Source organism: Alligator mississippiensis, chromosome 9 (genome assembly GCF_030867095.1).
Source record: "Alligator mississippiensis isolate rAllMis1 chromosome 9, rAllMis1, whole genome shotgun sequence".
NCBI lineage: Eukaryota > Metazoa > Chordata > Crocodylia > Alligatoridae > Alligator > Alligator mississippiensis.
The window spans coordinates 4,825,212-4,846,747 of NC_081832.1; the positions used below are offsets into that span (position 1 = coordinate 4,825,212).

Here is a 21,536-nt window from a genome sequence, read left to right on the forward strand (position 1 = left end):
TTGGAAGAAGATGCAAGTGGCATCATGTGAAATGGCCTCTGCAACGCTCATTATCATCTCCCTCTCCTGGCAGGGCATCAGCTTGCCCCCTCTGGTTGGAGCATTTCCCAAATACTGGGAGTGCCACTGATCTCACTAGGGGTGCCCTGTATGGACGGGGTGCCCTCCAGCCTGTGCCCCTATGGTGCTCCTCCAACGCTGCCTGCTGCATGGATTTAACCAGGGGGAACATCTGGAGAAGGTGCTCATTACTTACTCTGTCCCCAACTGGACCCACTGGCCCTGCGAGGCCTCTTAGCCCTCTTGGCCCCTAGAATAGAAAAGCTATTAGTTACAACCAATTGTGAAAATAGTCATAGAGAATGAGGATGGAAGGGACCTCAGGGGTCACATCTAGTTCAGCCCCCTGCTCAATGGTGAAAAGGCTAAAAACACCACAAAAAAACCATGGTCAGCAGTGATGAGCCAACACAAGTGGGATTCTCATAGGGCCAGATCCTGCTCTCATGCTTGGGGACCTCCCCCAGGGGATGGCACTCAGAGAGTGCACCCAGGTATGTGCCGTGGCCTTCCAGCTGCAACTGGGGGACAGAGATGGGGCAGACAGTAGGTCTCACATCAGTGTTTAAGTCATGGATGGCAGTGCTATGAGGGGCCAAACCAAGCCCAGTGAAGTCAGTGAGAGCCTTCCCATTGACCTCAACTATCATCAGAGCAGGGCCTCGGCACAGTCAGTCTTTTGCTTGACTCACACGCTAGCATTTACATGAGCAAAGGTCACGAAGACTTGAACCCAGAGCTCCTTAGGTCAGAGCTGTGAAGGCAGCAGAAAAAAACCACCGCAGACACTCCAGTTTCACACCAAAAGCCGGGGTGACTATCGCAGGTGCAATGCTACTGATTGGGCTGGAAAGGTAGATGTTACCTGCAGGCCAACGGTGCCTGGAATACCTGGAGGACCTGGAGGGCCAGGAGATCCCTAAGGACAGGAAACAGAAGGGAATTAGAGATGTTCCAGTGACAACTGCTGCCCTGCATCCTTGGATTAATTCCCCCCTGGCATCTTCTCCAACTAAGCTTCCTTGTAAATCGCTCCCCCACCCCCATGCATTATGTGGCCTCAAGCTTTGCTGCATGCAATTTCTTCCATGTCACAGAAGTGGTCAGCCAGACCACGGAGATGACTATCTGCCCAACTTTTGTGCTCAGTGAAGGTTTTATTTACGAGTTGTCAACAACACGTGCAAATTTGCAGCAGCCGTTTTAGTTGTGAACATCTCTGATCACAGGAACGATTAATCTTCTTGCACTGGAATATTCTCGTAGACATAAAAAGCAGAGGCCAGTGATGCCTGCTCTTTAATCCACACCTCAAGTGCAAACCGAGGATCTTAGGACTGGAGCAGTCCCCATGGACATCGAATCCAGTCCCCTGCTATTGCAAGTATCCTATTATTTCACCCCCAATCCCATACTAAGCTTCCCCTTTTTGTCCAACCAATGCCCAGATCGTCCTTCCATCTTCAGAGAAATTCCTTAGTCTATGCTTTTCAAGAGGAAAAGAATATATACACATACATATATATATATATGCGTGTGTGTATGTGCGTGTGTGTGTGTATATATATATATATATATATATATATATATATATATATATATGTATGTGTATATAAATATATATATAGATATATCTATATCTATATATATAGATATATATATATATATATATATATAAATTCGAGGTTTACCTTTTCACCATCTTTCCCCAGTTCTCCAGGCTCCCCTTTGTGACCGGTATGCCCCTGCAAATAAAACCAAGATTGAGAGCAGTCTTCATCTTGCCTTCTTGCAATTTAATTTGTATTAGACCAACTCAGGATATGAAGAGAGGCAGGGAACAGACTGAACTCAGCGGGAGGGGGTTTGATACCTCTGCTGTGTAGCATTATTCCTCTCTTCGTGCATGGAAGTTGCATGTTGGACACAACACACTCTCCTCCATGGGAAGCTTGCTACCCAAGTTTGGAATGAGGAAAAGGGGTCTCAAGAAATGCCGAAGTCCCATTTTCAAAACTAACGTGCAATGAGAATTTAGCCCCTACATGTCAAAGGAGAGAACTGGCAAAAGCATCTTTTGACTTTGAACTCTACGTCTGAGACCCTTTTGAAATTTTACCCCACACCTTTAATGCTCCAATTCCACACTGTTTAGTCGATCACCTGTACCTTATTTTTACACCCACTGGAGAGAACCCATCAGGCTTCCAATGAAGCTCAGATGCAACTGGACAGTCTTGATATACAGGCCTGATACGCACTGCTTTGTCAACCCTTACTGCTATCTTGAGGAAAGCCTATACTGATTTTAGTGGCAGCAGGTAAAACTTCCCCCTGTGCAGAAGGTCAGTACAGGGTAGAGGCAGCACCATGTTCTCGTCTCCCGAGCTTTCTATTTCATAGGCCTCGACGGTCACCCGTTGGAATGAGTCAGTACCCAAGCAGTAGCTGTGCATGTCCCTAATGCTAACAAGGATTCAGCTCTGTAAAGGCAGGAGCATTCCTTCAAAGGGCTGAATTTGAGGGATGGGAAGGTTGAAGGCAACCATCATTTCTCATATGCATTGTACAAGACAGTGCTGTGTCAAGCTCATTGCATCTGCCTCATGCATGCTGGTTTCTGGTCCAGCAGCTGTGCAGCCACCAACAAACACGCTCCACTCAAAGGCAAAGCTTACCAGTCTATTCACAGTGCCATACTATGGTGGCTAGACTTGTTCGAGTTTGGGAGCTAGCTCACATGGAGCAGAGCCACCTTCTCTCAGCATGGCAGTGCCTTGTGCACGAGGACGTACCCTACCTCTGCTAAGTCCTGTTGCAATGACTGCAGAGCAGCTCGCTGAGAAGCTGACTTCAGTCCTACTCTCAGCTAGCCACTACACAAACACCTGCTGAAATATATATGGGGCTCAGTACCCCTATAGGGGAAATAAGAGATATAGCCACTGAGTACAACTCACTGATCCACAGCAGCTCAGCATCTCTATACTGAGGTCAGCACGTTCGAAAATGGGGAGAGGTGTAAAAGAGGGCATTGTCAGAGTTGACTGTGTAATTTATGTCTTTTTACAAAGAAATATTTGTCTCTGCACTCGTGGCTCCCACGTGCGCGCTGTAGGCACGTGTGATGTGCTTGACTTCTCTGAATACAGCAGGGTGAGGTCCTCGGGACCGGGACAAGTTGTTGCCCCAAGACAGCTCTTCCAGATACCAGGGCACAAGGACTGAATCCGCCTCCCGTTCCACTGGGGACTCACGTGGTGCTTAGTCTTTAAGCTTCCCCTGCACACAGGGGCAACTTTCACTTAGTGCAAGTCAATCATTAAATGGCATGAGCATCATTATTCAAAATGACTGCTGATAAACAGTCCCCCCGCAGCAGAGGCCTGGCTCTGTCCTGCCAAGAGGCCCCGATCCATCCCAGGACTTAGGCATGTGCTTGAACTTCAAGCATAAAAACCTTCCTAGTGATGCTGGATAGGGACATCTTGCAGGATGAAGCATGAGGCCACGGATCTTCCATGGAGGCTAATGGGGAAATCCAGACACAGAGAGCAGGATTAGGGCATTGCCTCTTTCAAGTGCCTGCCAATGGCAATGTAGGTACAAGTAATATACTCCTACACCTACACCCTCCTGGTTTGGATAAAGGAGAATGGCAATTCATGCAGTGTAGTGTGAGCCTACACCTTGATGTCAGCCCTACGTGCGTCTGTGTTACACATTCGGACTGAGCTCCTTGCACCTGCTGAGGATATTGCTCTTACCTTGAATCCTGGCATCCCTGGGGGACCGGGTGGCCCTGGGGGGCACAGAGCTGGGCACTGCACAAAACAAAAGTTTTTGGTTTATTCAATACACCAAATGGGGGTTTGCAGTGAGGTAGGTTCATTGCTATTGAGGGGATAAGGGGTGACATGTCCATGACAAAAAAACCCATCTAACGATTGGTTATCCCAATTTTAAAATGATGCAGACCGGTTCTAATTTCTGGGCACCAGGTTTGTACTGCAAGGTGCTGCAATGCAGTTTGGGCCTACATTAGTCAAGATGATAGCACAAAAAAAGAAGAATTGCCCGTGACTTCCTCACTTCCTAGCGCCAAGAGAGTATTTTCTCAAGTCTGAATTTAGCAGAGCGCCACAGGTTTTTGGAAGCAAAATGTGAGACACAACAGAGCTCAGCCATGGGCTGGAGACTGAGCTAAACATGAAGCAACCCAACAGCAAGTTCTGGCGTTGTGTGTCCCCGCTGGACTTCGGAAATGTAACAGTGAAGAAATCAAAAGCTGCATAGGAATTTAACAGGGCTCTATGGCTGCTCCTCTAAAAATCTCGATGCATCAACAAATGCAATCCTCCCCCTATTTTTTTTTTGTTTTAATCTCTGAATATCATTCTGCAAAAAGGACTTAATTTTCTATTAAATTCGATGGGCTGGCCTAAGTACAAATGACCAAAATGTTATCGTTTTCCATTGTATCGCACACGGCTGTTCCATAATGCAGCACAAACAAACTACAAGTATTTTTTGAATACTCCAATTAGGAAACCAAAGCAGCTGTCATAACAACAGCTGTGAAACCCTGAAAATGTCACTCAACAGCGCTCTTTACTTTAATGCCTGCGCCGTTCTGTTGGCATAAAGAAATCAAGACATTTTCTCAAAATGGAAAGAGCAAACAAAGCCCAGGGGAGCAAGGTGCTGCCACCCAGGAAAATAAACAGCAGAGCAGAGCTCAGCCTTTTCTGGTTTGCAGCGCAGTTTGGCAGGAAAACCTGTCATGGCTGTCACATGCCAAATCTGTATGTGTTACACCGGTGTGCAAGGAAGCATGTGCAAAATCGACACTAGGGGAGCAAAGAACATCTCCGAGGAAATGACACGGAGCACCTTGCACCGGCAGTAACGTTTCTGCATCCTCGAAAGAAGGCGCCAGCAAGCACACTGATGCATGTGGGCGTCTTTATTCATCTCAAGGACCCCAGTCTTTGAATGAGGTCCCTCTGGTAGGCAGGGCTAGCCTTGCTGGTGTTTGCAGGTTTGGGCCCTTGCACATGCATGTGTTTGCCCCAAATACAGACATTTAAAATGGTGTGCAAGAGAAGAGAGTGAAAACATTGATGAAACAAAAAGAAAAGCCTACCTGAAGGTCTCCACCACCATCCGGGAGAGCCCCGGGCAGCCCCTGTAACCAAGCAAGTTTGGATTCTTAACTATGCCAAAGACAAAGGGCCAAAAGGCAACGTATTTTAGTGATACGGCATTTCCTATGCCTGTACTACCTCTGTAAGCCCCTGTTGGCTAGATCAAGCTCTTTGCACTCGTTTCACAGCATCCGTTGCATGGGCTGCCCCACGTCTCACAGAAGAAAATTCACTCGTGCGCTGGGGGCCAGTACAAAACCAACGAGCCACTTACCACTTCCAAACATGGACTTAGATCTTGAGAAGATCCCACAAGAGTCAGTGGCCAAGGAAGGGGACCCGGGGTCCTGACAAGGGCATGTGCTCTAACCACTACCTCCATGTGGTTCTTGTTTGTGGGGGGGAGACCCAAGGAGCAAGCTTTCCGAAGTGCTGCATGTTTTAGCTCAGGGTATAGCACCCCACCTTTTTTGGTACGGAGGTGCCAGGTTCAGTCCCTACCACCGATGCCCCCAGGCAACGCCTAAACATTACAAGAAGGTAGGATCAGGTATGGCACGTGCGATGATCGGCCTGGGTTATTGCATTAAAAAAGCACCGTCCCAAGAGGGTGACAGGCCTCGGCACAAGATCTGGTCAGAGCACTCATATTTTCAAAAGAGATGAAGAAAGAGCCCGTGAAAATATGGCCTCTTTTATTATGGGAGGGAAAACTCATTCCAGGGACTAGTGTGTGCCCTCCATCCACATGCCATTGAATCTCTCCTGTCGCAACCTGAACAACAAACAGGCAGAAATAAATACTCGCTAGCATAGGCAATAAGTAGTCACTGCCTTCCTCAAATTCAGGGCTTTTTGCCTGTAGCAAGCAGACACGCTTCAAATAAAATGCAAAATGCCCTGCTAGTGGCCTTCAGAGGCACCAGAAAAAGATCCCAGAGTCAAACCAAATTCAGTCCTCACAGTTATTACCCTGGAAATCTCCACTTACTGGAGGTCCTGGTGGCCCTGCTGGTCCCGGGAGTCCTGGAAGACCAGATGGTCCCTAAAAGGATTGAGAAAGAGTCAGAAGCTCCCTCCACACCATAGGCACCATACGCTCTCTTGGGAAGAACCCATTTAAGAAGCAAGTCCTGTTCTCCCAACTGATGGAAGCTTTCAATACAACGAGACCAATGCAGACTGCAGGCATCACATAGGACACGGGTAAGGGAAGGAGGAAAGAAACTAGCTGGTCCTATTAACCACTGGAATGAAAGTATGGGTGGGGGGAAACAAATTGCAGCTGTGTATGCTGAACGTGGAGTGAGCTGAAGTGCTGAGGCACCTTTACAGGAGGCCCGAGTTCCTCTTTCTGCAGATGCTTGGCTGTCTGCACGGACCGCACTGTCTCTGCACATCGAAACGTCACATTTGCACCTGTGTTTGTGCAGCCCTCAGGACCGCAACCTCTCATTCACTTGTGGGCACAAAGAAATACAAATGCAAATTCTGTGGGCGTCTGCCAAAGAGAGGTCCTGCTTACAAACCACGACACCCAGTAATGTTCATGCAGGTGATGCCGGTCCCTCATCACAAAGAATGGACACTTGGGTTGCAGGCGCTCCGGTGGCATCAGAGGCGGTGACACCTTAAGCTGGGGCAGTGTCTGGTCTTATGCATGCTCTGGATGTTGGGCACAAGGGGGCAACAGGTTTGCATCCTTGGGCAGCCCTGGAACGTGGCTCATGCACACACTCATTACACTAATGGGTGCCTCTCCTGCTGTCCTTTCCACAGAGCAGGCAGGGTGTCAGACACATTATTCTTTCGGGGCAGAACAAAAGACAAGACACAAGCCCTTCTTCATCCTGCACTGTAGGAGAATCAACAAATGGGAAAGGAAGAGTGAGCAACTCACAGGGGATCCCTGAAATCCATTTCCACCTGGGAGTCCACTGGGTCCTGGAGGCCCCTGTAAAGTAGAGACACGAATGTCACACGTGCTGCTACCCAACACCATTCCCAGGCCCAGCAGCAAATGCTCATCCTTCCACTCCCTGATCTTGCTCTCAAACAGCCAGATGGGCCCTACACAAAGACATGCACACGCTTTACCCGGCTGCATACGCCCTGTTTCCAGAAGCAATGCCATCCTAGGGAACAGGGAGATGCTCCCAACACTCTCCTTACCCTGGCGAAGGGCAGCTCTGACCTGACCCCAGTGACCCCAGGAAATGTCAATGCCTGGAAGTTGCAAAGCTGCTATGCCCAGGGCTGCTCTAAATAGTGCAGGCAGTCGAAACGGCCTTCTCCAGCAGCCCCAGGGATCTGCGTGATCACAGAGGTGGCATATGAGCAGCCTTAGCTACAGGCCTTGCTTCTCTGCACAGTGTGGAGGACCTAGGAATGGGGTCTGTGTGTAGGTTTTAGGTAAATTAAAAAAAAAAGAAAAAGAAAAGGAAAGCAATAGCTGAACTGCTTTTTCTGAGAAAGATGCTCTTACTTACTGGAGGTCCTGGCAATCCTCTGGCCTGAAAACAAAATGTTAAAACAATGAGAGATCATTTGGAAACTGGCTACACAAGCAGAATATTGTTGCAAACCAAAACCTGAACAAAATTAATCAAAACTCTCTTCTTCCCTTTAGTGCTCCTCTACTCTCAATTATCTCCATTTACAATTAGAAACTGGATCCGAAGTTGGGCACTGAATCCTGACATTTTCTTGTCTTGTGCACTCCCTTTCCATGGCTGTTGCTTAAGGACTTATTTTCTGCTCTGGACAAAAATGACCTATACATATGTGAAGGCAGAAATATAGCCTTTGAGGTTTTTTAACTTGGTTGTCCTTACAGTATTTTGCTGTTGACAAGCTATTCCTTTTGGCACCTGCTAAAAGTTATATTAAGAGAAATACAGTGTCTTCCCAAGTGTCAATGAAGCTACTACAAAAGAGTTGTAAGTAGAGTCACATCCCAGTCTCAGGCGATGGCGAATCTGCAGGAAGTATTAGACTCAACGAGATATTACACGTGCATGACATAAGCTATGCTCTTGCCTATTCTGAATCTCACCTACCTGCATCAGCATTGTGACACTTGGTTATAAGAACAGAAGCCTGCGAAGAGTAAAGGAGTCAAGCAAGATGCACGCTATTTCTACCCGGCTTGCTTGTTCACCTGGCTAAGACGCTACCTAATCCATGCCTTGAAAAACACTACTCATTATTTCTTCATTTAAGGAGAAAAATTTTCTTAACTGCAGCAGTTGTGTTGGGAGACTCTGCTTAGACACCCATTAAGCTCAGCACCAAACATGTGACTGTCATCTTGTTACTATGACATGGATAATGAACATTTCCCCTCATTCCCATTGATCCAAATAGCAGCAGTTAAATGTGACCTCCCATTTAACGCAGCAATCTAACACAGGGTTGAGAACAAAGTTTCCATGAACTTTAGAGAACTTAGCGGGCTGAACCTACTGACAGCTCCTTTTGCCTCTTTGGAAATGACGTTATCTTACTCCATGAAATGCCTGATGAGCTAGTCGTGAGAGCCGTCTGGGTTGCTTTCCAGTACCAGGAAAGCAACAGAAGGACTCTCACTGGTCATATAATGTTTATAGCCACCTCTAATAATACACATTTGTTTTTGGTTTAAGTCGGGCTCAGTAGAAGCCCCCATACTTTCCTGTGATAGTGTGGCTACGCATTTGGAAACTGGCTACGCAAGTAGAAGATCATTGCTGCAAACCAAAACCCGAACAAAATAAATCGAAGCTCCCTTGAACGCTCCCCGGCTCCCAACTATCTCCATTTACCATTAGAAAGGAGCCTTGCTGCTATGTTACTGTGCAGCATTCTTCATGCATATTGCTTATCAATGCTGGATAAGAAATGTTCAAATGCTAAGAGTTACTCACAGCCGATCCAGGGGGCCCGGCAGGTCCCAAAGCACCCTGTGGGGTTAAAACATCAGAAAGTGAGTGAGCAGGTAGGTCGCCTCAAGAGTCATATAAGGTCTGTTCCTAGCCCACTACTTCAGCCCCTCTAGATCTGCGCAGATCTCGGAGGTTACTTGTCTTTGGGGAAGCTCAAAGAAACCCCATACACATGGAAAAAGCAGGCTGAGTTCACACCCATAAGCAAAAAACTTTATTCACGGACACTTTGACATTTCTGATCAATTCATCGACTCAAGAATGTTTTCCAGACCACAGAGCTGGATGTTCAAAGTTTGGTTTTCCCCCCCCTGTTTGCTTGGCAAATACAATGAACCAAGACTAAAATATAAGACTCTCCTAAGTGAGATTAAATATGAGAATCCACACTTCTTAGCAGCTATGGATTAGTCTGTGAACATGAAGCATCTGCATAGTGAACCTCGTTCATTTGAACTCTTCCATCCCTTGAAGACTTCATGCTGTAGACCTGATGATAGATTTTAAAGCTGCTTGCAGGACTGAGACACAGTTGAACTGAATTTTATTTTTCTGCCAGCAAAGACATTTAATTTTTGTAACTTGTGCATTTTCATGACTTCCCTTGAAAAATCCCCCAACCCTTCCGGCATTATTTCCCTCTAGCTTTTGCATTCAAACTCCTAAGCCTGGATTACAGCTTGGAGAGTGTGTCTGTGATATTAAATTGGGTTCTAAAATTAAATCACTGTCAAAATTGGTGAGTTTCCTCTTAATTAAAGCTAACAAGACAGGCAGATGGGTCTTTTCAATCCCTTCAATCTATGAATCCCTTTGTTGTATTCCAAAAGGTACCAACACTGGCAAACAGGAGGTATAATTAATTATAGGTAACAGCTCCGAAAATGAATTGAAATGGAAAAATGCAAAATAAAACCATGTTCACTGAATGGTGCATATTACTGCCACAGCCTCTGTACCAATATGGGACAAGAGAACCAGGCACAGTATGGCTGTCCTCCTACAATTTAATCGCTCCATCTTGTTAGCATGTGCAGTTATAGGAAAGGTTTATTTGCATTGGTGTTGTCAAACATTTTCCCCGTTATTTAAGTGGGGAACTGTGATCCACGGTGGTGGCTGATAATACCACGGGTCCCCATTCACCTTCTCTACAACAGTCAGGGGATTAGAGGCTTATCTATAAGAGCAATGCAGCATCCTTTATAAATAAAACATTAGCTTGCAGTAGGACACATCTCGAGACATAGCCAGCCACATTAATGCAACCCGGAGGGACTGTAATGGCAAACAGGGTTGTCATCCCCACTTTCTCAACCTGGGTAAAAAGCTGACATTTCTACAATGAGATGCTATAAGTCTGTGAGTAACTCTGGAGTCCTCACTACTGCAAGCCCAGATTTGCAAAACCAAAGATGCAAACTGGCTTGTGATCTTATGTCCACAGTGCCATCAAACTGGGTAACTGTGTGCAAAATCCCTAGGAGTGGCTATTTGCCTGGGCAGCGAAGCTCGTTGTGCATATAACCATGGTAACCACAGGCCAGATCCGATTTAAATCTATTAGGCATCCCAGTGCCTATTTGTGATCCTTTCCCCTGAAAAACTATTAGTGCAAAAGGGGGATTGGCCTGCACTGCTTTTTGTGCTTTAGTCTTCAGGCGAAGATGAAGAAGGTGTGTCACAAAAGGATGTCAAGAGTTTTCCAGGGACTTGAACAAGGTGGAGGAGGATCAACTTGGACAACCAAATGCCACTTGCACACTTAGCTGGTGGAATAGGTTCTGGCCCTGCATGTCCAGACTAGACACGCAGTCTCATGCTGGCAGGTTTTGAATGCCACAAACTCTTTATCCAAACAAACCAACCAACAAGTACACTTAGGAGGTACAGTGAAAGAAATGTTTCTAAGCAGAACATAACCATCGTGGCCTACAAACACAAACTACCCCTCCCCAGGATGCTACAGAGCAAGCCTGCAAGCACAGGCAGCACTAAACCAAACTTTACCCTGTAGACAAGTGGGTGAGGAAGCGCCCAATTGAGCAAATTCAGAAAATGCAATACATGAACACACACAAAAAATATCCTGATGACTACTTGGCGCTATCATTTAGAAGCCAGTTTTGCTGTGCTGTGAACCGTAGGAGTCAACAAGAACCGTAGCGATATCTGTTCATGGGATCGCTGTCCTCCGAACCATGGAGAGCTTACAGGATTGATTGCACGCTGACACAATATTTAGTATAAAAGAGTATTTGCTCAAAACTTCATGGCTGTCAGTAGGAGATGTTAACCTGGGAGCCTTCTATCTGGATTTGACCGTCTGAACTAAAATGGGAGACTGATGCCTCTCACAGGACTATCCTAGGAGCAAATCTCAGGTTTTTTCTAATCAAACTAAAATCTATGGCACACCACAACAACTGCCAGCTACAGCCTTAGTGAAATAATATCGAACTGAAGCTGCAGGGTCGGTTATTTGCCCAATGTTAAATCAAAACCAATCTCCATCAAGATCCTCTAGTCAACAGCTGTTACAATGAACAGTTTCACCCGGCAATAGGATGGCGTGCTCCAAGGAAAAGAAGAGTCCCAAGACGTTTCTGCATGATCTACTCATATCCCAGTGGACCTCCTAACAGGCTTCATGGTAAACCGCTATGTAAATCATTGCATTTCAATTCAGTTTCTAAAGGGCTAGGTTATGACCTGCTTGAGTGCCGCAGCTGTCCCTGTTATACAAGGCTGCAGAGCTACAGAAACCAGAGATTATTCTCCATGGAAGGGGAGGGGAGGGGAGGGGAGGGGAGAGGAGAGCCGGGACCTGAATCAGAGGGACATAGCAGAAAAATGCAAGTTTGGCTGCCAGTAGCAAGAAAGTAGCTCACAGAGGATGCAAACGAACTATCCCATCCCTGCTAATGGTCAGGAGCAATTAGTAAGACTATGATGATTTGTGAAAGAGTATAATTTGCCAGTCCTCCACCAGCTGCCCAGCAATTTGAGATACTGTAACTCACTATTGTATAGGACGATAGTAATGTAAGGCAAATCACACAATCGTAGGGAAGTAGGGCTGGAAGGGACCTCAGGAGGTCATCTAGTCCAGCCCCAGGGCTCAAGGCAGGACCTTCCCTATTCAAACCATCCTAGACAAGCGTTTGTCTAACCTGCTCCTAAAACGGCATGAACCAGCTACCAGCACAGCTACCAGGCACAAGGGTGCAAATCATCAAATACACTCAAATACATCAAATACAAATCATCAAATACACTCAAATACATCAAATACAACCTGCTACAGGAAGAGCACAGGGATGAGGGCAGTGCCAATGTCCTGCCACTGCAAGGACAGGAAGTTAATTATTAAATTACAATGCAGGGAAGAGGCCCATGTGGTCCACCCTAGTGCAGAGAAAAGCAAGGACCTCCCCACAAGCCATGCCAATAAATAATGTATTGTCATCACATAGGAAGGGGGAATCTAAAAAAACAAGCACTGGAAATACCTCAGTGGTCCTGATGCTCCCATGAATTGGGTGGGTTTTGCCCTTAAACCTGGCGATGGAAGGATCAGCTCACTGTAGGGACATCTTCCCATAGCAAGGACCCAGCAACATGGGTCCCAGGCTTCATCTTTTGCAGCCAGGGTCAGAAGAGTACATGGCAGGGAGAAGGGCCTTCCTTCCATGCCAGCCATTCCCTTTTGGACCATTAATGACTGTACTAAATTACTCTAGGGAAGGAGGGCAATGCACAGAGAGCACAAAGTGCAGCTCAAAATGTCTCAGCCAGAGAGAAGAGCCAGCACCTGCCTAGAGAAGTAAGTACCTCCCAGTGCAAGGTGAAGAGTTTCTCCAGATCTCAGATGAGTGACCAGCTTACACAGACAGGTGCACGCACGTGTGTGCATGCTTTCTGTAGACCAGGTTCTTTGGGTAAACGTGATCTCTTTTATTGGACCAACTAAATAGTTGGAAAAAATTGTTCTTTGCAAGCTTTCAGGTACACAGCTGTGTGTGCAACACAGGGAGCTGATGAGTGCACAGGAACCACAGACACTGTGCACTGTTGGCCTTAATCTCTACCTAGGAAATTCACTGCCGTTCCAATCTCAGATTTACACAAGAGAAAGTGAGTGCTCTTCCCTGCCAAGTGCTACGCCTCGGCGGAAGGGACTGGGGTCACACAAGTTTGCTCCAAGACTCAGTTCTCATTTAAAATGGAAGGAACACTTGTTGCTATGTAGTAAGGCCCAGTATCTCCAATATTTAGAGGCCTAACTCCTATTATAACCAGTAAGAATTAGGTGCCTAAATAGGAGCTGTTCCCTGATATTTGAGCAAAAGTGCTAAGGATTTTTATTCATGTTTTCAATTTTCACCAACATTATTTTCATCAGGAAACCACTCCGGGGTCAAAATAATTCAGCATCTGGCCTTCTCACAGCGTGGCTACTGCCATGTCGTAAGGAGCCCAGATCTTGCATAACTTCAGCCCCATAAACACCCTCTCTGAAGCATTTGGGGGTGGAGGGGGGGGAAGGAATCAGTGAAATGTGTCCCCCCCAGTCATACTAAGGGTGACGTATGACTACATGGTACTTCCAACAGCTTCTGCTTGAGCTTAGCTGCCTTGTGCTCCCAGAGTTTCGAGATTACTCATAACCAAAGAGCATTAGCTATTGCAGGGTAAAGAAAATCCAGCCAGACAATGCCAGCAGCACAGTGATTTAGTTATTCATCTTATCAGCACAAAGGAAAAGAAGGGGAGAAGTGCCACTCTTATTTGGTATAGATGATAATGTTTGCCTGTTGCTACCCCCACAGACCTCGCAATGAATTTTCATAAGTGCTATTGACATTCAGTATTTGAGATATAACAGCATTCATTGTGCATAACTCTTTGTTCTGAATTTCTATTGTTCTTGGCTGATGCGATTCAAGAGCAAAGGCAGAATTTAGAATAGCAAATGAGAAGATGAAAGGCTCAGACACAAAAGCGATGCTTTCATTTACGGGGCATTTTAAACTAATGTTGCTCAGTCAGCAGCATCGTCATCATCCACTTAAGGAGTGACACAGGAGTGGAGTCTAGGTCTGCTTCCCCGGTCTCTGTTGCCAAAGGCTCACAAAACACTTGCATGAAAAACCTATGCATTTACCATGACGGCACACACAAAAAGGTGGTGCTACTTTGTGCGTGCAATTGTGCACATATATAGGCCCAAAAACTGCAGCTGGTCCGTATGCGTGGAGCCTCACTGAAATCACACCAGCCGAGCTCCCTCTGCGTCAGCAGGTATCAGTGGCCCGCAGGCTCCTATTTGAACAGCTCCCTACAATTTCTGCTCTAACTGAATCCCATTTTGGCGTATGCCAGTTTGTCAGGGTTAGCATCACGTTGCAATTGCTTTCTCTTTTATGAGTGCCATTAAGAGCCGAGGGGGGAACAAGTGAATGCAGAAGACAGGCTGGAGGCATCTCAAGCATAACCTGCCTTACCCAGCCAAAGATACCCATTATCTTCTACCTACCCATTGTCTTCTCCCATTGCTTGGTTATAGACTGCTTATCCAAGAGATATAGGACGTGTTCCTCATTAATACTGCACTGGGGCAAACCAGCTCTGATAAAAGAAGTCGCACAATCTGCAACCTGAAGCTGAAACAGAACCAGGTCCCATGTCTGGGACTTTTGAAGAATATTAAGCCCTCAACTCCCATCAAAAGTCATGGGAGTAGGACGCCTAATTCCTCCAGGATCCTCTGACCATGGCAGTCAGGGTGCAGATCGCTCCGATGACTTCCCTTTTGCACATCCCGGGAGAGGCTGCAAGCAGGAGCAGAAGTGCTGGAATACCAGGGCTCGCAGAGCCTTCCTGAGACACGCAAGTGCCTTTGCTGCCAGAAGGAATCAGCACTCGTGGCAGAGCTGATATCTTTTATTAGACCCACTGGGTAGCTGCAAACAAATCCAATTCTTTATTTGCAAGCTTTAGTGCATGCTCACCCTTCTTCAGGCATAGGAGAATGCAAAGATTGGGAAATTTCTCCTAGATGGAAATGAAAATTCATATTTCACAGGAAAGCTGAAAGTATTGTAAGATCTCCTGGTTGGAAAAGCTCGTGTTGTGCAAATTAGGCTCAGGTAAAAGAGCAATCTATTTACCTTGGGGTTGTCTGATGGTAAGCAGGACATTGTACTGGCTGTCGGAAGGATGTGAAAGGAAGCCAAACAATCCCCTCACAAGAGGCTATAATTTAGCCTCCAAGGTCTTAGCCAGGGAGTTGTTATTTCCAAAAGGGCATTTCACAATTCCTTTCTTTCACGAGGGAGGGGAAGGGGCATCGTTTCCTGAGTCTGACAGAGTCCGAACCGTACCCAACACAAGCGGCGCAGGAGTAGGGCGGGCAGACAGACACGAAAATACCCCAGCGGCGCGGTTGTGCGTGCCCGTGCAGTGATCCCCAGCAGGTCCCGGCCCCCTCCCTGCTCTCGGCATTCCAGCCCCGATTACAAGTGTTTTTCCTTATTAAGTTCACAGAGGAAGGCTAAGCAAACAGACAGATCCTGAGGAGCCATGCCCCTCATTAGGAAGAGTCCTGCTAGGACCAGACTGTAATCCAATAAAGATCACCTCTGTTGCAAATCTCAGCTCAGTCATTTTCCTCCTACTTAGCGTCCTGTTTTCCCTCCACTGCTTTTATCTCTTGCCTCCAGCCCGCTAAGCTTTTACTGATGACTACAGGACGAGCGAGGCTCTTTTCCCAGAACTTTCCTAACATCCATTGACTGAAACCCAGACCTCATCCCCATTGAAATCAATTCCACAACTCCCATTGGCTTTGCTGGGCTCGGGCGTAGACTCTTTTGGCCCTCGTTTTCTGAACTGTTTCAGCGCCTAACCCTAACTTGCATTTGAATTAGAGCAAAGTGTCTGAATACCTCTGAAGATCTGGCCCTCAGTAGGTAATAATGAACATTATGCGACCCCTTCTAGCCCTAAACTTCTCTGAATCTGTGAATTCCTCCTCCTTTTACACTGGGCCCTGAGCAAGCTGAAATCACTCCATTCAGCTCAGTGGAGAGGCAGTGGTTTACATCAGTATTGTAATACGGTGTTTTTGACTTACAACCCACTCTCTCCAGCAGCAATATTTTCTCTTATCATTCAAAAAACTATCCTGCTGGAATTTTTCATTTTGAGGCAATATGATTTCTGAATCTATAAGTATAAGGGCATGGAAAATGCTTGAATTCTGAATTCAGACGCACATCAGGAATGATTATGCGCGCTAGCAAGTTGCAGAGCCGAGGCGATTTCTCAGAGCTCCACTGGTTTGTGGATGCGCTCTGCATCACTTCTGCTCAAAAACACTAAACTTCAGCCAGCAGGTTTTAAAATCTTTTGATCATCAGTTGCCAGAAAGAAGGCAACAATTCGATGATCTTATTTCCAAAAATAACTGCCTTTCTGTTTAAAAACTAACCGGACCTGATGCTGCACAGACCTACCAGCAAAATCGGTGGGCGTGGTGTCTGAGAGCGCATCTGCAGCAAGAAGAGTCCTGGAGTGCCAGACTTAATGGACGATGACATTGGCCAGACTGAGCATGTCATGGTTGTACTGAGAGCGGCAGCACAAGTGGGAGAGCAGACATTTATTAGTCGTATGCTAACAGAAAATGAAAATCTCTCATGAGTGTGATTTGACTGGGATGATCTAGGTCGGCTTTGAACAGGGGGTTGGACTAGATGACCTTCTGAGGTCCCTTCCCACCCTCATTTTCTGTGATCCTATGTCCTGCCATGCACAAGCCACCTGTTTAGAAGGACAGCCAGGAGAGTCTTTGCTGCTCTCTAGTTCAGGAAACCATCCCTATTCAGGAGGGCACGTAACTGGAAGAACAAGCCTGAGTCCCACTGTGGTCAAACATATGCTTATAGCTCATGGAGTGCAATGAGGCTGAAATGCTTTCCTATATCAGGACCGGTAGAAATGCAGTGAGGAAACAATGCTTCACAGGGGAAGCTTTGTTTTCAAGCAATGCATTGCTTTTCCTCTGCTTTTACCGCACCGATTTGTGTAGCTGGATTGCTGACCTCGACACACTCCTGTGATGGGCAACAGCCCCCAAATTTCCACACCGTGTCGTAGGAACTGATTATCAAGCCAGATGCAAACCCAAGCTGAGTGCACAGATCGGACAACTGTGCACACTAATCAGATGCTTCTGTGCTCCAGCTAAATGTCTGGAAGGGAAGGTCCTGCGCACGTAAATGGCAAGCTGTTACCCTGTTGGCACATGCCCATTAGGTGCTGGTGTGCTCACACCACCATGGGCTAATAAGATAACAGATCTTAAACCTCATTTGCACAATTGCTCCTGGATGCCGTCTCCTGTGGTTTGATTCCCACTGCATTCATGAGAACAGGACCCACACGGCATCAGAGACCGGCACCACTTTCTCCTTGTAACAGAAATAAGCCTTGACCTTTGGCTATGTGCTCAGGTCCAAAAAGGGCGACAAGGCAAGTGAGTGCATGACAACTTCCCAGGCTCAGGATTTCCTCTCTCATCGTACAGGAGCCAAAAAGCCTTCTCTTGCGTGTTGTTGTGAGGGATGGGTTCTCCAGTGGAAAATGCTAATCACAGAGGGGATCCCTGGAAGAGAAGCCAGGGCCAGGGGTTTGCTCCCCAAGGGACATCCCCTTCCTTTTAAGCATCCCTTCCCCTCCTAGCACTCACCTGCCCACCTATGACACCGAGCGAGTCATTCCAGCCTGCAATCAGAAAAAGTTGCCACCCCGACTTAGTTTGCTTGAGAGCTCCCACACACAGGACCACCTAGGATGGAGGTGTCTCTTTCCCATGGATCTGCATGGTGGGCACTGGCAGGAATTGCTCTTCACTGTACTGGCTTTGGTATCATACCTGTGTCACTAATGATGTCACCCACCTCCAGCACTCAAAAACTGGTGAAAAGCATCAGTCTAAACAGTTTATATATAGCAGCAGTCAAAAAAAATGCAACCGAGCTGTGCATTCAGACCACAAATAAGGCCTAAAATAGCTGCACTTGGATAAACCTGAGCTGATTGCTAATTGAGATTATATTTCATACAGGCTCCCTTGACTGCTTCAAAAAGCTGTTTATACATGCAGAACATCATAAAATCTGAGCTGCTAATGGTATTTCACTACCCAAGGTGTCCAAGAGTAACCCCAGAATCGTTCCCTGGGGGAATTCAATACCCCAGCGAAAAGATAGCAATGCATGTACATACAATACTGCCCCCTGACCCTGTGCATGCCTTGGAAGGAACAATTTGGGGGAAAAAACGAGATGTTAGTTTTAAGAATCCAAGGGGCTTATAGGGGCACACACGTGTATCACATCCACACCAGCGCATTGCCTGACTACACAAAGACTCGAAATCCCCGTTGGATGGCACCTGGAGCATTTTAGTTTAAACAGATGAAGAATTTGGTTCCTCATACTTACTCTGTCTCCTGGTGGCCCATTTGAGCCAGGTGGGCCATCAGCTCCTGTTAAACCCTGGGAAGGGATAAAAAGAAGGGATGAGACAAGGAAGCAAAGCACTTTGAGAACCCACCCCAGCCCATCATGGTTACAAAGGAGCTCTATGGGGTTAGGCATAGGCAGCCAAACCCTAGGAAATCCAGGTCACTTTGCCCTAAATCAGATATCAGAGAAGGAACTGGAACTGTGGGAAATTTTTCTACTCATGTGGCATATTAATTAAACACACCATAGCAGTGACCAGCTCACTAGAGCTAACATGTAGGGCAAAGCAAGATTCAACAGGTGCCCGTGTAAGTCTGTATACTTCCTCACTACCCACCGAGCCCATGCAGGTACCTGGTTTGCACATGCACGGTTCACACGCACGGTGGATGTATATGACTGTCAGCAAATGCACCTTTTATACCCAGTTTTGAACGCTTGTTACCCATAGGGGTTTTCCCTTAAATTGTATGATTCTATAACAACCGGTTCTTAAAAAATAAAGTGTTTTGTCTAATTTATCACTTAAGTAAATGACCAAATCCCATATGGCTGTTAAAAAGATTCCATCAATTAGTCATTTTAAAATAGTTACTGCACTGATCGTTTTGCCTGCGACTTGGAGCAGGAAGTTTAAAAATACATTGTGAAAATGTTAAAAAAATGTTAAGAAAAAAAAAAAAATCAGTCGTCATCTATTTGTTGCCTGCAGCCCATAAATTCCCAGCCTCTCTCACTTAATCCTGAGGCTCAGTTTAAGTTGAAAAGGTTGTCTTGTAAGGTCTCATTCTGCAAAGACTTCTCCCGTTGAGTGATCTTAGCTTTGATTTCGGTGGAACTGCTCACACGCATGCAGTTACTCAGGTCTGTAAACCTTTGCAGCATCAGGTCAAGCAACAATTACCATCCTTTTCCTAGGATCACGGTAAATTAGGATCATGGTAAATTCCTAGGATCAAGCAATAATAATGTAGTACAATATTCTTATAGGTCACTCAGCCAGTAGAGTGCTATCTCGTGCACTCAAATGACATAAAATGTCAAGATGTGACACTCTTCTGTCTGAAACTCTTTACAGAGAGTAGCTGTAGATACTACAAGAGAAAAGGAAGGTGTTTTAGGGACAGTCACAGCTGATTATGAGGAACAGTTCAACATCTTGGAGGGAGGAAGGAAATCACCACTAAGCAGCGGAGATGGGAGAAATGCAAGATCAGTCTCACAGATTGTGTCCAGAGTAGGGAATAGAAGTGTGGTTTGATTGAAGAAGTGACCTGGTGATGGTGTTAGATCCTCTGACATTTCAAGAACCAGAACTTAAGAACATGGAAGAGGATCACAACAGACAAGAAGGAAAGTCAGTAATAGGTGGCTATGGATTTCAAAGGGTCTTCATAAGGACCTATCCAGACAATCCCCAAAAGGGTGGCAGACAACAAACAGATACAGAAGAGGTAAGATACAGATACAGAAGAGTGAAGAAGATGGCCTGGGTTTTATATATATATATATATATATATATATATATATACACACACACACACATACATACATACATATATATATATGTACACACACACACACACACACATAGTAAAGATTCTTATAAAACTATATATATATATATATATATATATAGTTTTATAAGAATCTTTACTATATGTATACACACACACATATATAGTTTTATAAGAATCTTTACTATATATATATATATATATATATATATATATATATATATATATATATAAAAGCCCAGGCCATCTTCTTCAATCTACCTCTTCTATATCTATCTGTATCACCACTCTGTGTGTGTGTGTGTGTGGGGGGAGGGGGGGGTGCATTAGTGGTGATTTCCTTCCTCCCTCCAAGATGTTGAACTGTTCCCCATAATCAACTGTGATTGTCCCTAAAACACCTTCCTTTTCTCTTGTAGTATCTACAGCTACATACACACACACACACACACACACACACACACACACACACACACACACTATATATATATAGTTTTATAGGAATCTTTACTATATATACAGTAATAAAAAGATTCTTATAACACTTTTTAGATAAATAAGCTTGCATTTGAGAATATCTTCACTGTGTTTGCAGCCCAAACACTGAAACCCTGCACAGGTCAGATAATTTACTCTTGCTTGGCTAGAATTTCTTTTAGCAGGGAGATGAAAGCAGACACAGCCTCTTTCGAGCTGGTTTCACTTCCAGGGCTGTACCCTGCCGGAGCAGTACAATGTTACAGAGTCTGGGTCAACGGATGTAGAGCTGGATGTCACCTGCTTAGATGTTTGCCGGCAGGCAGCAACTAGGCAGCGACTCTGGAAGCTGCAGATCTCTGCATGAACCTAGTCTGTCCTCACAAGAAGGGTAAATATATGATAGTTAAAAGGCAGAGACAATGCACAGTGAGCAGAAGAATGGTAAGGACTAATGCTGCATTGCAGTGCATCCATGGATGACTGTTCAGTCTGTTATTACATCAACGCTACTAGATATAATACAAGTGCCTTGTTTTTGGTAGCATGGTTACAACAGCCTGGCCTCATTTGTCCTGAAAGCCAGGAGTGCACACACACTAAGCCATGGAAAACAGAGGGATTCAAAAATATGAATTTGGGCTAAATTCCTGCATTCGGAAAGAACTTAGCTTGCTGACCAAGCCTGAACCGTTTAATGTTTTGTTTCCCCATTTTTGGTTCAGAAAATATGCAACTCTTTCTTCACTTGATTAAACAACACTCCTGTCAGAGATTTTAGTAACTTGTTTTTTTCTGTCCTGGAAAGTCACAGACATCCAACAAAATCCTTAAAGGACTGAATATGCTTAGTCTGAAGCTTGAGAATTTGGATCA

At 45.6% G+C, this 21,536-nt stretch overlaps 1 protein-coding gene across 1 annotated transcript in view; it reads right to left on the reverse strand.

Annotated features, from left to right (window-relative positions):
- COL9A3 (collagen type IX alpha 3 chain) overlaps positions 1 to 21,536 on the reverse strand; it is a 57,426-nt gene that overhangs the window by 27,023 nt on the left and 8,867 nt on the right. Inside the window, exons 5-14 of the mRNA XM_014609490.3 lie at positions 18,643 to 18,696; positions 9,113 to 9,148; positions 7,697 to 7,720; positions 7,108 to 7,161; positions 6,199 to 6,252; positions 5,207 to 5,248; positions 3,828 to 3,884; positions 1,752 to 1,805; positions 926 to 979; positions 257 to 310 (exon numbers count right to left, since the gene is read on the reverse strand). Coding sequence (XP_014464976.1) covers positions 257 to 310; positions 926 to 979; positions 1,752 to 1,805; positions 3,828 to 3,884; positions 5,207 to 5,248; positions 6,199 to 6,252; positions 7,108 to 7,161; positions 7,697 to 7,720; positions 9,113 to 9,148; positions 18,643 to 18,696 — 483 coding nt within the window. The remainder of the gene's footprint in view (positions 1 to 256; positions 311 to 925; positions 980 to 1,751; positions 1,806 to 3,827; positions 3,885 to 5,206; positions 5,249 to 6,198; positions 6,253 to 7,107; positions 7,162 to 7,696; positions 7,721 to 9,112; positions 9,149 to 18,642; positions 18,697 to 21,536) is intronic.